The sequence below is a fragment of the Anguilla rostrata genome, chromosome 18 (genome assembly GCF_018555375.3).
Source record: "Anguilla rostrata isolate EN2019 chromosome 18, ASM1855537v3, whole genome shotgun sequence".
Lineage (NCBI taxonomy): Eukaryota > Metazoa > Chordata > Actinopteri > Anguilliformes > Anguillidae > Anguilla > Anguilla rostrata.
This window is the reverse complement of record NC_057950.1, coordinates 29,152,649-29,170,174: the sequence shown is the minus strand read 5'-3', so window position 1 is coordinate 29,170,174 and position 17,526 is coordinate 29,152,649. Positions and strand designations below refer to the sequence as shown.

The 17,526-nt window shown below is 45.6% G+C and overlaps 1 protein-coding gene across 3 annotated transcripts in view; it reads left to right on the top strand.

Annotated features, from left to right (window-relative positions):
* The first annotated feature begins 2,244 nt into the window (after positions 1-2,244).
* The window catches only part of slka (STE20-like kinase a), a 54,812-nt gene continuing 39,530 nt past the window's right edge, over positions 2,245-17,526 (top strand). For 2 of the 3 annotated variants that reach the window (XM_064317161.1, XM_064317160.1), the window contains exon 1: positions 2,245-3,298. In XM_064317161.1, the coding sequence (XP_064173231.1) occupies positions 3,149-3,298 (150 nt within the window). In that variant the 5' untranslated portion in view covers positions 2,245-3,148. The remainder of the gene's footprint in view (positions 3,299-17,526) is intronic. The other variant, XM_064317162.1, reaches the window with a different exon arrangement.

Here is a 17,526-nt window from a genome sequence, read left to right as displayed (position 1 = left end):
GACACTTAAAGATACAGTTTGTACCTTTTCAACTATGGAGATAACATGCACACGTCCTCTACGAGGCAGGTTTGCCACTGTTCCTGTGGGTTTAAATGTCCTCATTATAAATTTAATAGTGAAAAATGGTATCTTAACTTTTTATGCATGTATTTGTTTGAAACCATCTCTTGACTTGTGATGATCAACAAGCCTTTGTCTTCTGACAGTTCTCTGCCTTTTCCCATGGTGAAGGACGACACTTGGATTTTACATGTGTGTTACCTCATTTTTATTCCCCAGGTGAAACAGGACACTATGAGAGGCAACAATACAGTTCTTTAAATTTTTAGATTAATTTTTTTCAAAATTAAAAATGAGCATATCAATGCTGGTTTATTTTTTCTGGATTTAAAAAGTAAACTCTGAGTGTGAATAATTGTGATCATACCTTTTCTTCTCAGAGTAAATCTATTAGTATGAAATAATATACTTCTCCATTTCTGGAAATATAATGCTGTTCATTGCTTTATTTTACAGAGCCTTCTTTGTTAATCGTTATCAAAGTGTAAATAATTTTGAAGGGTATGGTAGGTGCAGTTTCAGGTCTTTCATTCTCATTGTATAAAACGTTTCCTGCCTTGAACTGTACAGAAATGTAAAATATTTTTATAAGCTGATGCAGCCTATGGGGAATTCACCAGCCTTTATGATGACCGTCACAGCACAAAGAGAACCCTAATTATAAGCTTTAGGCAGGAGGCATTAGCCTATATTTGCTTACCTCAGTTTACCTGCCTCAACAAAACAAACTGTTTTGTGTTGTCAGTCACTTGGTTTTATATCCCCGATACAATAAATAAAAGCTTTGTGAAAACAATCCCAGCATTGATCGATGGAACCTGGGCAGAACAGCAAGGTTGTGTCACCTTGAAAGCAGGGAACTGTGTCAAGATCCACTGTGCAACCCACAGTGTATGAATGAAGCAGATTATGTGGAAACAGAGACGGCCTCTATTTAAAGCCAGACTCATGGAGAAACTAAGAGAAGCGAGGCATTGTGAAGCCAACAGCATAAAAGTGATAGAAGGGGAATATGAGGTAATATTACATAGCAAGCTTGCGATCATTACAAAGACCCGGGTAACCCGGCCAGGCGGCAATAATTAGGTAGTCTAGCTCAAGGTTCCACCCATCCATCCACCCATTATCTAACCCGCTTATCTTGGTCGGGGTCGCGCGGGGGGAGGAAATCTGGAGCCTATCCCAGCATGCAGTGGGCTAGAGGCAGGAATACACCCTGGACAGGTCGTAATCTGTTACAGGGCACACGCGCCATTCACGCGCACGCTCATATTTACATGCAATTTACACTCTCCAATTGACCTAACCTTAATGTCTTTGGACGTGTCTTAATTGGTTTTTAAAATTCCAAACAATTAAAAAACGCATTTCCTTTAAATGTCAAAAATAGTAAAGAAAAACACATAAAGGACACGTTTTGAACCAAATATTTACATCAAGACAGTCGAGAAACTAACCCTAACCCATGCTTGGCTGTGAGCGAAAACCGGAGACCGCCGTGATACGTGCTATACCGCTGCAGCACCGTGCTGCCTCCTAGCTCAAGGAAGAATATTGTAAACCTAAATGGGCCTATTAATTAAATTGGAAAGTTTGTGCCAATACATAGTTGGTCTGCAAAATTAATTTCGGAAACTGGGCTACACTGGGGTTTAGCTAAACATCAGGTTTAGACTACAGTAGTTCATGCTCTAGGATACAGATCACCGAATCCAAACTGGGAACTACATTCTAGCCTAGCTTAACCATTCTATTCTAGAATTCTATTTCATAGCCATTTTGCCCAGAGACAATTTTAATACATCAACATGCTTGAAACGTCTTCGTATGCAAAAACGTGAAATGGATGCTTGTGCAGGTCAACTAATAATGGTCTCCCCAGATTTTAGGATCACACGCGCATGATGCCTAAAGGGTTTCATCCATAAAAACCAAAGCGAAAACGTGTGAAAGCTGATCTTTTTACAATTAGGCTAAATGGATTGGACACTGTAACTTCCGATCAATAAAACAAACCGAACATCACTTTTTTATTTTTGACGGTGTGAGGCAAGCATGTCTGTGTGTGAGATCTCTACAGGCTATTGTAAAATATAAATGAGTACGGAAACGATTTTCGCTGGCCTATTTATTTATTTATTTATCTGTGTGCGTATGACGCCCCCACGTTGTAGTTCCAGTACTGAACACCAAACTGCGACTGCGTCTTTGAGAACACCGCTATCCTGACTCTGCTTGCTGAAGTTATTACTGCGACTGATCGGAATAGACATTCAGTCGTCTGAAGCACGAGGGATATTTCTAATGTCACATTTAGTTAGAAAATGGACTACTGCTTGATGGAATCCAAGGCTATGTGAAAATTAATTTGGTCGTCGCCTTTTCTGTTTCTATGAAGAGAAAAGGAAGGAGTGCCTCTACGCTGTCTCAACGTTAGCTTGATCGGTTGGGCCGATGTGTTTCTGGAGAGTTTTACTGGCGCTTAAGCCTACTTTGCTTTTACAGTCAGTGGACATATAATACACAAAGATATTAAGTTAAACATTTTCTTCATCCTCTGGTCACATGGTCGATTATGCGCGGAGTTGAATGGCAGTTGGGGTTCATTTCCTATTTTGCTTCCATCGAAACATTTTACCGCCCGGATTTTACAGAAATGCAGCTCAATATAATCGCGATACACACTCCTGGACTCCCACGTTAAGATAGCCTGCTAGCTGCTTTAGGCTAGCATTTAGTTTGTGTGTATTGTCTATGTGATTAGCTTGCTATATTTGGCCATACAAGTAAAGATGTGGACTTATTCCTTGTGATTGCCAGGCTACGTGCAACAGATAACGTTATATTAGGTGTAGCCAGCTAGCCACAATTTGCTTGGTTTAGTAGCTAACTAGCTAGCTGTATCGCTACGATAGCTAATTATCTGTTTAATGTTAGCTAGAGTTGGCTATTAAAACCAGTTGCTTGCTAGCTGTTTGCTCCCCACTTGCTTGCTAACTCTTGCCACTAAATTAAAAAATTGGTCTCTGTTAAGAAACCACACAGTTCTTCCTTACTAGCTAGTGACAGATACGTGTATTTGACAATGTCGTTTTTTAATTTTCGCAAAATCTTCAAATTGGGGAGCGAAAAGAAGAAAAAACAATATGAACACGTTCACAGAGATCTGAATCCAGAGGACGTCTGGGAGATTATCGGTGAATTGGGAGATGGAGCCTTTGGAAAAGTGTACAAGGTAAACAAGTCACTCTTTCACTGACAGTAGCTAGTGTTAATTGTCTAGAGCTGATAGAACATTGGGGCCTCTTAATGTTTAATGGAAACTGATCTCATCTTGTTTAGGCAATCATCGTAGCTACATTTTAGCATGATGAAATCCATTTCCTTCCTTTACTTTAGCCCGCGAGTCGTTCCCCCCTTGTTTTGGTCTAATCGTAGATTTCTCCACACTGTGGAGGAGCATTTCTCCGTGCCTTTTGTCCTCCGGTCCCATCATCCAGTAAATCTGTAAGACATGGGTACTCTATCCCTAAATTGCGATGTGTCCATATGCGAGGTATTGCAAACACGCCCCACCATACATTTAGAGGGAAATAAATCTGACCTTTTGAGAAATGTCCTGATAGAAAATGGCTTGTCCACTAAACGCTAAAATATCACACATTCTGCTTTCTCTGGTGTTTTTTTAATGAGACAATGACAGTTAGTTCTACAGGGTTTATGGTTCCCACACGTATTAATAATTCGGTTTACTGGATGAGGAATGCGACCGAGAGAACGCCTAGAGATCAGTCATTCTGAAAACGGGCATGGCGACATGTTAATAGTACTATTTGGGCAGAATTAATAAAATCATAGCAAGTAAGCAATAATGTGTTTAAATAAGTAGCAGACAAAACACAGGAAAACTATTAAAACAAGGGGGGGATTCACTTTATAGCGAGTGCCCTTCCCATATATTGAAACGGTTAGACGGACAATCCCTAAGTAATCAAGCTTGCAAAATAGGCCCACGTGTGGGACCTTTGTGCGTTTTCCGAAGTTAAAACAATTTCTAAAGAGAATTGAGTTAAATGGAGTTCGTTAGCTAACCGATACTTTGGGTAAGAAAGACAGCTATAAGCGGTGGTTGTCAGTGAAATAAGTGACTGAGTAAAAATTGCCCTTGCAGCAGCAGCATCATTTTATTGAACCTGTGATGGATACAACATTGCTTGCCTTCTCTGGAGCACACACTCAACTATGGAGGCATGTAAACAGAAAACCCTGTGGTTAATGTATTTGTTTCTGATGGAAGTTGACAAATACTGGGAAGAGTTACCAGAAGTTTTGAGAAATGTGTTTGGGATGGACAGTCATTTGTCTGATCTGGAGTCTTCAAATGGAATCATACATGTGGTTGCCATGATCGTGAGACATGCAAAAGAATTTATTCCAATTGGTGGAACTATTTTTTAATAACTGGGTCTTGGATATTCGCCTAATGTTCAGTGATACGTTATTGGTTCAAGACCAGCATGGCAGAATAGGTATTTAGTGAATGAAAGGGGAATCGTTGGGGGCACAAGTGCCAAACCCAGTTATGTAGGATTTCTATAGCCCACTTGGCACAGGAACCTGGTGACTCCTTTGCACTGTCAACAGGAGCAGGAGCATGTGCTAGCAGTACCAACAGGGGTAGGCTTTACCTTTCTTACCTTTCATCTGGTTTCTACTGTAACAGGCCTGCAGTGGAGTGGGAGGACCCCATGCTGTCTGAGCTTGGAGTTAAGTGTGACTGACTCGTGTGTTCCCTATGTAATCTCAACTCAGCAACTAGGTTGAGCCCCCTTCAAAAGTGCAGTCAGTTATTGGAGGGTTCAGGTATCAGAGTTGGTGGTGGGGTGGGGGGGTGGTGGTTGTGACAGCCAGACGAAGGGGCAGACTGCCCTAATGAAGTGCTCGTGAAGCTTGCCTTGATTATTTTAACCCAGTTTTGTAAGGTCTGCTCCTGACACATAGCATCATGTGAGCGTGATGGGGGCTTTGAAGTGCCTTTTAGCTACAGGGTAACATGGAATGTGCTTCTCTACATCTGTGGATGAGCAGTGGCAGTGAGCGAGTAGAATTACCTGAGCTAACATGTGGGCGGCGGGTGGGCGGAGCTATGTGTCAGGAGCATGGGCGGAGCTATGTGGCAGGAATGTTGGCGGAGCTATGCAGCAGGAGGGTGGGCGGAGCTATGCAGCTGGACAGGTTAAGCTACAGGTGAGCATTCACCACTGGGTAGGAGTGGTGCCCTTAAATTAACTATAATCTCCCACAATCAGTCTGTTTGTTTTGCATCCTTTATGGTTCATGATTTATACTGCCTGGTAATTGTTCTGTATGACACCATTTTGATGCTGTAAACTTGCCTTTTTTCACACTGTAAATTAGTGGTTTATATAGCGTTATTACGGTCATGCTAATGTGCTGTGAGGCTGTTGGAGTCCTCAGATTCTTTTGGCTGATGAGCATTAGTTTCATCTGAATGCTGCTTCTAGTAGACTGGTTTTCCCCCTCTAATTTCTCGTGCAACTTGTTGGCGGTTCAGTTGGATAAATGTGGCAGCGAATTTTCATTTGGTGCCTGACAGGGTGAACAGGAAATGAGACTGGGGTTACAGCTCTGTAACAGTGTTGGAACAAAAGTATTTTCTTCCTGAAGGCTTCAAATGACTGCAGATTCGCCTGTATTTTCATACATTTCAGCAAGGCACTTAACCTGAATAGCTGCTTTAGTATTCAGCTGTATAATTAAATAATATGTAAATATGAGCTGTGTAGAAGTTGCTTGTGGTAAGAACACATTAGGCACACCAATGAATTGGCCTAATAAAAATGTATGCATTATATAATAATAGCTTATAAATCTTTATGTAATAATATAATAGTGGGTCTTTCGCCTTTTATCAGTGAATCTGCTAATGTACTCATTAGTTTCATAAATGCTTATATTCCAGAACATGGATACTCAAATCTGGCCCAGAAATCTAAGGCCGATACTAGTTTTATTTTCTCTCAGGTAATTAACTGAACAATTAGCGCTACTGATTGGCCAGACTGTGTTCACACCTGACTCCCAGGTAAAGGGAGAATGGAAAACCAGCAGTTCTGGGCCCAGGGTTCTAGATCCTTTATTTCTGTACTATTCCCTGATATTGTGAATAGTTTTCATAATTACAGTGTCTGTTTTCAGAATCGTTTTTTTAGAAGCCTTACCAAAGCGACCAGCTCAGTTAATTTCATAAGCTAGCACTGAGAAATGTTGTCTGCTGTGCTTGTATTCATAATGCAAAAGAACATTCTTTGTGAAAAGTGTGAATAGAGGTTGACAAATCTGCGATCTTGACATCTGGGACTCTCTCAAGCTTGGTAGGTGATAAATGAATCCTCTTCCTGTTTTTAGGCCATAGATGAATGTGAGTCAAAGAAAATGACTTCTGATTGGCTGGGATGAGGCTGCTTGCCAGTTCTGTGAGGTTCCATCACCAGCAGGGCAGCAGCACACGGTAATCATGTGACCCTTCTGTACTGTCTCCTGGATTAGTCAGATGCGGTAATATACCCACAGTTTAATGAAAGACTGTGACGCAGGACAGAGAACAAGCGAGCACTCGCGCTGTTTTTGGCTCCGCGGTTGTGGGGTCAGATGACGCGGGTCGCCCCGTGGGGGGGGGGGGGAGCGAATCAGGCCGGGTCATGTGAGCGTGTTAGCGGGGGTGCGTGACTTCACGCGGCCTTAATGTTAACCCCGGGCCTCTGAGCGCTGAGCAGGCACTTTCTCCTCTGGGTCTGAGCGGTAACGAAAAGGTGTGTGGGTGTCTGTGCGCGATTGTGACACGCCGACTCCCTTCCTGGTAGTCCACACAGGTACTGACAGGAACCAGAGGGGAATTAGTCCTGCTATGATTGTCCTGCGGTTTTCAGCTTGCACTCAAAACTGAGTCGTTTAAATTTACTGCCATGCGGCCTTGCGGTTTCCTGAAATTTCACATCTCTGTACTAGAAGAGTTGACGTGACTGCTGTTCGTCACTACGTTAAAAAAGGCTTATTGGTAGCTTTGTTCCAGATAACTTCCCTGTTCATTTATCTCTATCAGAGCGGTATGCTCTTGATTTGTATTTTTCACATGGTTTGGATTCGAGATTCGCAGCGTGGACATTCCGGGGCCAGTGACGATAAGCGATATTTGTCAGCCCGTGTTTCGCAGTGCCGATGCTGATGCCTACATTTTTTTACATTACAGCACAAATGCGTTCTGCAACCAGGCTTCCGTTCATGGGAGGAGGAAGTGGAAGAAGTAGTGTTGCACAGGACTCTACGCTAACATTTCCCCAGAAGCACGTGTTCGTTAGGTGAAAAATGTAGGAGCGCAGTTAGTACACGTGCTTCTAAATTATTTTTCCAGTTAGCGCACATCAGTTTTCAGGTGCAAATGTTCCTAAAATGGGAGCACCGTAAGGCCCTGTAACTTTTTACTTGTGTTACAACGTATTCCAAATTGCTTACTTTATTATTTTAATAAAGTTTACTTTATTGTTAAACAGAGAGCTGTGGAATCCCAGTCCAGGGTTTCTCATGACAATACATTCAAATAATAAAAGGGATTCAGACGGCTATGATTTTAGCTGCTTTTTGAGCATGGCTTTATCGCTTAATTTACATCAAAAGGGTGAACTCTGGTTCCTGATTGCTCCATCATCATATCAACCATAATCATAGCATTAGGTCAGTGACAGAAGTTATTTTTAAGCTATTCTCAGCCGATGTTGATGCAGTGTTATCATGCGTTTGGCCATGCAGTGGTTGCATTAACGCAGAGACCCGTGCGATTAGCAGTTTCAGTTTATTCGTACAGGTGACCGGGAAGACCCATGAAAATAAACCGTGTGGTGGTGACTGGTCCGGTACCATGACAACCGTAAACAGTGGGGGCAAAACAGCGCGCCCTTTCAGGATGTTTCGTCATGCGGTATCAGGCCCCGGTTTCCTGATAAGACGGGCGGCGATGGCGGTCGAGTGAATCGGGACCGAGGATGCTGTGAAGGGGCCGTCCTTAACGCTTCCTCCCGTTCGGAACCTCTAACCGTGTGGTAATCGCGCCCTCTTCCGATTCGCCACCGTCTGGACTGGGTGGAAAAGCGCTGCATTAAGAGTGACCTTACGATTCCAGTAACAGTCTCTAAGTGTTTCCCCTAGAACATTTTTATTATTGAGTGGTGGTGTGGACGTGTTGGGTGTTTGGGGGGGGGGTGGATTGGTGTTTTCTGTGGCAACAACATTTGGGGGAATTGCCCAAATAAAGTCAAAATGTATGGGGAACACTGTCTGTGTACAGCCTTACTGACCTGTATGGGAACGCTGTCTATGTACAGCTTCCCTGACCTGTATGGGGAACACTGTCTGTGTACAGCCCTACTGACCTGTATGGGGCACACTGTCTGTGTACAGTCCTACTGACCTGTATGGGGAACACTGTCTGTGTACAGCCCTACTGACCTGTATGGGGAACACTGTCTATGCACAGCCCTACTGACCTGTATGGGGAACACTGTCTATGTACAGCTTCCCTGACCTGTATGGGGCACACTGTCTGTGTACAGCCTTACTGACCTGTATGGGGAACACTGTCTGTGTACAGCCCTACTGACCTGTATGGGGAACACTGTCTGTGTACAGCCCTACTGACCTGTATGGGGAACACTGTCTGTGTACAGCCCTACTGACCTGTATGGGGAACACTGTCTGTGTACAGTTTCCCTGGCCTGTATGGGGAACACTGTCTATGTACAGCCCTACTGACCTGTATGGGGAACACTGTCTGTGTACAGCCCTACTGACCTGTATGGGGAACACTGTCTGTGTACAGCCCTACTGACCTGTATGGGGAACACTGTCTGTGTACAGACCTACTGACCTGTATGGGGAACACTGTCTGTGTACAGCCCTACTGACCTGTATGGGGAACACTGTCTGTGTACAGCCCTACTGACCTGTATGGGGAACACTGTCTATGTACAGACCTACTGACCTGTATGGGGCACACTGTCTCTGTACAGACCTACTGACCTGTAGGTGGAACACTGTCTATGTACAGCCCTACTGACCTGTATGGGGCACACTGTCTGTGTACAGCCTTACTGACCTGTATGGGGAACACTGTCTGTGTACAGCCCTACTGACCTGTATGGGGCACACTGTCTGTGTACAGCCCTACTGACCTGTATGGGGAACACTGTGTGTGTACAGCCTTACTGACCTGTATGGGGAACACTGTCTGTGTACAGCCCTACTGACCTGTATGGGGAACACTGTGTCTGTACAGTACTGACTGTGCGATCCCCTCATCATGCTGTATAAGCAGCTTTGCTTCTGCAAGCTGCCGGTGTGGGCAAGGCGTGGGGCCCGTGGCCTTTCTGTTGTGATCTGCTGTAGTAACAGCGTTGCGCAATGCTCGCGCCGATCGAGAGCGGAGAGTAAACCGAACGCGGTCACAACAGCGTAAACGGCTGCGGGTGAGTCTCCCCGGGCAACGCCTAAATAAAGGGAAATGGAGATTATCGTCACTGGAAGCGCATTTCTGGCGTATTTATTTTTCTGTTGTCGTTCCCCTCGCGCTGAGCTCCCGGGGGCGGGCCCCGCGACGCGGGCGCGGCTCGGCTCACGTGCTCGCCGCGGCGGTCGCGGTTTCCGCCGGCGGTTGGCGGCGCGTCTGTCGCGTCAGCCGCGGGCCTCCCGCCGCAGCGCCTGCAGCCCTCTCCTCCCCGCTCTGGAATGTGAGACCAGCCGGGGAGGTTCAGAGCTGTTCTTCTTTCACTAATGACACAATCTGCTGTGACACTGAAAATCTACTGTGCTTGTAGCCTTTTTCCCATAGTCTTAACAAAAGTTAAGTCCCGTGTAAATTCTGTTTCACTAATAGCAGAATTTGCAATGACACAAAAAAATCTACTGTGCTTGTAGCCTTTTTTCATAGTTATAACAACAGTTAAGTCCAGTGTAAATGTGCACATTTGTTTTTTTGTTTTTTTCCCCTTGAATGTTGTCTCTTTGACTGTAGAGAATGTAAATTTTGTAAATAAGCAAATCCGCGTGAAAGGTTAGAGAAGGAGCGCCACATGGGCAAAGGTGACGGCCAAAAAGGAGCTCTCTGGAAAAAGAGGAACTTATCATCAGTGCATCACAAAGGGTTTAGTTTGCCAGTCAAAATTATGAAAAATACACATGCCAAACGGGTCAGGATCCAAGGCACCCTGGATGGATAAAAGCCTTTCTGGATCTACAAGCTAAACAGCATATTTTAACGATACTGTAGCAGTGAGAAAACACAGCTGTTAGTAGCCTAGTCCTTTTCAAAGGGAAATTTCATATAATCTAACCGCAGAAAGGTTTGCTTGCCATTTCAAACTCACCTAAAGCGCTACTTGCCTTTGTATTAGTTTTCTTTATAAAGTAGGCCTACTTGATGAGAGTTTTATTTTTCACTAATTTTAACGCTTGTATGAGCAGATGATCCTGAGGACAGCTGAACTCATCTGACTGCATCCCCTGCTTTGTGTCTTCCCCTGTGGAAATGTGACTAGTGCAGCTCAGCTCACCTCAGCTCCTAATGTAGCCTTTCCCCTCTCAGCCTCTCTCTTATTCTCTTTCTTTTCTTTTCTGAGAAAAGAAAGAGAATAAGAAAGAAGTGTTGGAGTGTTGGCGAGGGGTTGAGCACACTCATTTTAAACCTGTTGCCTGCTGGTCTGCCACAAAGCCAGCAGATTCTTTGAACAACCGATGGTTTTTTAAAATAAATTAGCAGAGCTCAAAAATACATGAAACAGTTTATTTACACACAAGCCAGAAATGCAGACACTGAGACTTTACATTACATTACATTACATTATAGGCATTTAGCAGACGCTCTTATCCAGAGCGACGTACAACAAGTGCATAGGTTTCAAGATGTAGAGGCGCAAAAGAAACACTAGAGTGAAGTAAGGATCGTAGTGCCAGAAGTGACCACATCGATCAGGACTCCAACCCTGTAGAGTAAGCTTGTTCAGCAGCAAGAATCCTACCAAGTACAAAGTACAAACTAGCACTGGAATCACACCTAATCATACAAAAACAATCCTACCAGATACACTAACATAATCAAATTATCCTAGCTAGGTACAATGAGCTGAACTATAGGCTAGGGAGGGTGGGGAGAGGTGCAGCCTGAAGAGATGAGTCTTCAGTCTGCGTTGAAAGTGGTGAGATTCTCTGCTGTTCTGACCATCACGGGGAGGTCATTCCACCAGCGAGGGCCAGGACAGACAGCAGACGGGAGCGGGAAGTGCAGACGCGAAGAGGGGAGGTGCCAAGCGTCCAGAGGTGGCAGAACGGAGAGGTCTGGCTGGTGTGTAGGGTCTGATGATCCTCTGAATGTACCTGGTGCTGACCCCTTAGCTGCCTGGTATGCAAGCACCAAGGACTTAAATTTGATGCGAGCCATAACAGGCAGCCAGTGGAGGTCAGTGAGCAGGGGGTGACATGGGAATGTCTGGGGAGGTTGTAGACCAGACGCGCTGCAGCATTCTGGATGAGCTGCAGGGGTCTGATGGCGGATGCTGGCAGACCAGCCAGTAGCGAGTTGCAGTAGTCCAAGCGGGACAGGACCATCGCTTGAACCAGGAGCTGGGTTGCGTAGGTGGTGAGGAAGGGGCGGATTCTCCGGATGTTGTACAGGAAGAACCTGCACGTTCGACTCACCGCCGTGATGTTCTGGGAGAGGGACAGTCTGTTGTCCATCACCACTCCAAGGTTTTTTGCGGTGGGTGATGATGACACCACCGTGTCCCCCAGGGAAATAGAAAAGTCAAGGTTAGAGGATGGAGCAGGGATGAAGATCATCTCCGTCTTGCCTGGGTTCAGCTTAAGATGGTGGTTATCCATCCAGCTCTGGATGTCCCTCAGGCAGGCAGAGATGCGAGCAGAGACCTGAGTGTCAGAGGGCGGGAAGGAGAGAAAGAGTTGGGTGTCATCGGCATAACAATGATAGGACAACCCATGGGCAGAGATTACAGGACCAAGAGATTGGGTGTACAGGAGAATAGGAGGGACCAAGGACAGAGCCCTGGGAACTCCTGTGGCAAGGGGCGAGGTGCTGATACTGCACCAGCCCAGGCGACTTGGAAGGACGACCGGAGAGGTAGGACTCAATCCAGTCAAGTGCTGTGCCACAGATCCCCATAGCTGCCAGGGAGGACAGGAGGATGGGATGGTTGACGGTGTCAAAGGCGGCAGAAAGGTCTAGGAGGATCAGGACAGATGAATGGGAGGCTGCTTGTGCGGCGTGAAACGACTCATTGACCGAGAGGAGTGCGGTCTCTGTCGAGTGGCCAGGTCTGAAGCCAGACTGGTAGGGGTCTAGGAGGTTGTTCAGGGAGAGAAAAGAGGAGAGTTGATTAGAAGCAGCTCGTTCAATTGTTTGGATAGGAAAGGGAGAAGGGAGACAGGACGGTAGTTCTGGATGACAGAGGGGTCCAGAGTGGGCTTTTTCAGCAGTGGGGTGACGTGGGCCAGCTTGAAAGAGGAGGGGAAACGTCCAGAAGACAAGGAGGAGTTCACGAGGGAGGTGACATATGGGAGGATGTCAGGTGTGATGGTCTGGAGGAGAGAGGAAGGGATGGGGTCAAGAGCACAGGTGGTAGGGCGGTGGGAGAGTAGGAGCTGGGAAACATCAGAGTCAGTGAGGGGAGAGAAAGTGGAGAAACAAGGGGAGGGAACAGAGCTGGGGGAGTGGGGAAGGGTAGTGGTGGACGTGAAGGAGCTGCGGATGTCTGCAATTTTCTCATCGAAGAAAACTGCAAAGTCATCTGCAGCGAGGGAGGACTGAGGTGGGGAAGGAGTGCTGAGGAGAGAGGAGAAAATGGAGAACAGCTGATGAGGGTTAGAGGCAGATTTATGGATTTTTGTTTGATAATAATTAATTTTGGCAGAGGTTACAGCGGTAGAAAATGTAGCTAGTAGAGACTGGTAGGCAGACAGGTCGGATTGAGCCGTCCTACAACACTTTACATAGTTGTAGGACGTTTACATCTAAATTTGGATCCTTTAGAAAAAAATCGGTTCCCGATTAATCCACACAGCTGATCTTAAATAGGCTGAGCATTGATTCACAGCTATAGATGCCATCTCCTTGAGCGCACGTAACTCTTTGGAGAACAATGTGCTGAATTCTGTAGTGAATTCTGTTTGAGGATGTCCCACTTCTGTCTCTGCTGTCTCTCTAATCATTGCTCTGTCACATTCTGCAAAATCAGCCTCTTCTTCTTCTGTCATGAACATTATCACATAATTTATTAATTTATCATTTCCATTTATAACCACAAAGACTTGTTCCTTTATCAGTTCGAACATACAACCTTCTACAAAATTTTGTTGTAAATCTGACGGATAGGACTAGGCCTACATTTAAATGTATTAATATTTTTAGGCTATTTGTTAATAATGACTCTTGACTAAAGCTGACCTTAATCTGCTCCGGGATTAGGACTGATACGCATTATGGTTTAGCATTAGCATTTAACTTCTGGCTTGGTACATTTGGTACATTTTTCTGAATCGACTTTTTTCCGTTTTTGTTTGTTGCTTTTTGTTGCGTTAGGTTTTTATTGTGTATAAAGTAATGGCTAGCTGACTTCATGTTCTCTGGTGTCCAGAATGACCGAAATAATGTCGTAAACACTCTGGAAGACATCTTGGTTGTAGGAGAAGTAGCAGCCTTGTTATTTGGGACGGAATGGTGAGCGTCTGTTTAATTCTGTTTTTTTAAGAAGTGTTTTTCATGAAACATGTTGCTGTTTGTTTGAAGCTGGTCGACTGCTCGGTAATTGAATTAATAACTTGATCCAACTGCTGACTCTGATCTCAAATATCTTGAATTTATCTGTTCTCTCTTGGAGGCCTGGAATTATTTCATAATAGTTGGCAAAGGAGTTTGTAAACTGTAGTTAAACGGCTGTACAGAGAGGGTCATCTGGATTCAATCTTCCTTTGACTTATATAATGCAAAAGTTTGTTTTTTTCTGCATAAACACATTTAATGAGTTAAAAACAACTTTATTTTTGTCATGGCTGAACTTTCCAAACCATTTTTCTGAAGAAACAAAACAAGTGCATTTGTGTGTACATCAGTGTTAAGGACACAAATGGATTTAATGCATCCCAAAGTGTTTCCCGGACGATAATGACAGTTTGAATAGGTCCAGCCGTTGGTCAGACCCCCCCTCCGCGATGGAATAGCGCAGTGACGAAGTTTGGGGGTGGGGTGCCATGACGGTGTCGTAGACGTAGCTTCTCCAACGTTTGCTTGGTGCTAACTGACCTCTCTGATGTTAGCTTGGCGCTAACAAACCTTCTCTAAGGTTTGCTTGGTGCTCACTGACCTTCTCTAATGTTAGCTTGTTGCTAACAGCGCTCTCTGTGAGCGCTTGACTGTGAAAGCCCTGTTTGGAACACTGAGAGCGTAAACGACAGCGTCCGCGTTGGGCCTCCCTCACAGATCAGCGATCATTGGCCCTTCTCACGGACGTGCAGATTGCTTCACGTCTGCAAGAGCAATTCCCCACCGTGTGTTACCTTCCACCATCTTGGACCAGGCCTTTCTTGTAGTGGAGATTGTTTAATCTCGCTGGTTAAATAAATGTTTACAAAAATGTATTCCTGCATTATTTCTTCATGTGTGGTACTCCTCAGACAAAGTGTGGTTGCATCTGGTTTACTGGCCTCATTTTAATTTGAAGATGCAGACATTTGAATCCATTTAATTTAAATGAAAGAGAAGAGTGTTATTGGTCCCCTTTAATCATGCTCTAATCTTAACCAGATTCACTCAGGTGTGCAAGTGTCTACGTATTCATTTATTTTTTAAATCCAATTGGAAGCAATTTTAACTTCCCAGCTATGTGAAATTTGGGTATTGTCGGCCTACATTTCCATTCTGACTGTTATTTCCCCTGTTATTTCCATGCGAAATGAGCTGCGTTGCTCCAGACACACACACCCTGCTCTCTCTGCTGAGCTGGCGGTTTCAGTGGAGCTGAACCTGCCGCTGGAGTCCTGCAGTGCGGGTGCGGTGCGGTCTCTGGCGGTGCGGGCGACGGGCCGTCGGAAAGCAGGCAGAGCGTGGAGGGCCCCCGCCCCCCCTTGCTGCCACTGGCCTGCAGGCACGCCCAGCGCCCAGGCCCCCGAGCTGTCACACCAGCTGCCTCTCAGCTTTAACCTGAGTGCTCACCCATTGCACCCGCTGTGAATGCAGGGCTGGGGCGGTCCGGTTAGAGAATGGGACGGGTGATTTCAGAATGGGGCGGGTATAGGTTTAGTAACACACCTGGAAGAAGGCTCAACTATCAAAACAGTGCGTCTTGTCTAATTTAAGAAAATGGTTCTTCAGTCATTGTTTGCCCTCTTTTTTTAACTGGAGTTTGGAAATGGCTTGTGTTGGGCAGCAGCTGCGGTTGAGCAGGATGGGCACGGGGTAGGAGTTATCCTGATGAGCAGGACGGGTGTGGGGTAGGGGTAGGGGTTATCCTGATGAGCAGGATGGGTGTGGGGTAGGGGTAGGGTTTATCCTGATGAACAGGATGGGTGTGGGGTAGGGGTAGGGTTTATCCTGATGAGCCGGACGGGCACAGAGTAGGGGTAGGGTTTGGCCTGAGCGTGTGAGTTTCAGGTGGCAGCTGTAGGCCGGACCCTGGCACCAGGCGGCAGCTGTGGCGGCCCTGGCGGGGCACACAGAGTGTGACGTAACCCAGTGTAAATATAAAGCCTGACGCACAGGGAGGGAACCAACGGACCGGGCGTGCCCTTCAGCGTCTGGCCTGCGTGAGCTCTCCGCCAAAAATAGCACCCCCCAGCCCCCCCACCCCAACTCCCCTGCCCGTGCCCCAGCCCCGGCCTGCTCAGGAAGTGACACGTGGGGTGAGGGGGCAGCCGGACCGTGAGCGGCTTCCTGTTCAGCGGCGCGTCGGGGAAAACCCTCCCCCCTTCGGCCTTCACTCAGGAAGACGCAGTTTCCCCCCCCCCCCCCACACACACACAGGGAATGGCGTGAGTGTGTTAGCGTGCAGGAGCGCGGCGATGTTAGCGCTTACTTCAGAAGCCAGTCCGCTAGTGGACTCCTGCGAGCACTTAGCAGCGCGCTGGTTTACCGCCCTTCAGGGTTACTCTGTTAAATCCCGTCGGAGTTCCCCTTGTTTATTCTTCCCTGAGCGTGCTGGTGGTCAGGAGAGCAGACTCAGCTTTTTGGGGGGTTTTTTCTTTTCCATACAGGCATGAAAAAAAACACTAAACATGAATTCCGAATCGCTGTGTTGCGGTGGAGGAGCGCATTCTTCATTTTAAGAGTACAGCTGTACAGGGAGTATCACTTTCCCTTGCTAATGTAGCATTTGTATCGTTTAAATACAGAAGGTTGAGCAGTACAGATAGTAATTTACTCCCTGGAGAATGCATTGTCATGCCTGTACCATGATGCAATTAACATTTGCACCATGTGGTTCATTATAATGCTATGTAGGCCTAATTATTGTGTCTTAATTCTTGTAGTGAATCAAACGTATTGCAATTTGTCTGTCCGCCCCAATAAAACACACCTGAGGGCAGATATTTATTTACTTATTTATTTGTGTACCTTTATTTTACCTGGAGTAATTCCCGTTGAGATTCAGAACCTATTTTATACGGGAGTCCTGGTCAAGACGGCAGCACAGAAAGTTTCCCATAAAAACGCTTAAAACTTTAATGTCACGTAAAACAGAGTCGCGTGCATCAGATTGTGAATTTACAAGTGCTCAGTACTTCAGTCAGCACCACATGAGCATTCAGCGACCAAGTAGCGCTTAATCCTGTTTGTGTAAACTCCCATACTTATAAAATAGTCTTAAAATTTAACGGGATGTTGTAGCTCACACCAGGACGAGGGTGCAAAGCTTTTTCACCAAAAACAGTGTGGTTTGAAGGACGGCACGCATGATTCGTCGCTGTGGCTGAAGGTTGAAACTACTGATAGTTTCGGGAGTCTAAATAAGCATGAATAAGTACCAAGTTCGTTCATGATGGCCTTATAGAGAAATGTGTTCCATTCTGTGGATATATAAGGACAGCACGCCAACTTTCTTTTTTTAATCACAAAAAATATGTTTTAAGTGAAATGTTTGTATTTGCCGAAAGCCTCATTAGACAGGAAGTGAAATTGATCAACCCTGACGCTAATCTCAGCCTGCTCTCCATCTAGGGGTTGATGTCAGCACAGATCTTTGACAACTGCTACAGCCCTGTATATGTCTACTGTACTTCAGACAACTTGTACTCACCACTGGGCAGATTGCTTGAGATTCCAACCTTAGGTCATTGATATGAATTGTAAGTGAAACCTAGTACGGGTGACGCCATTTTGTACACGCAGTG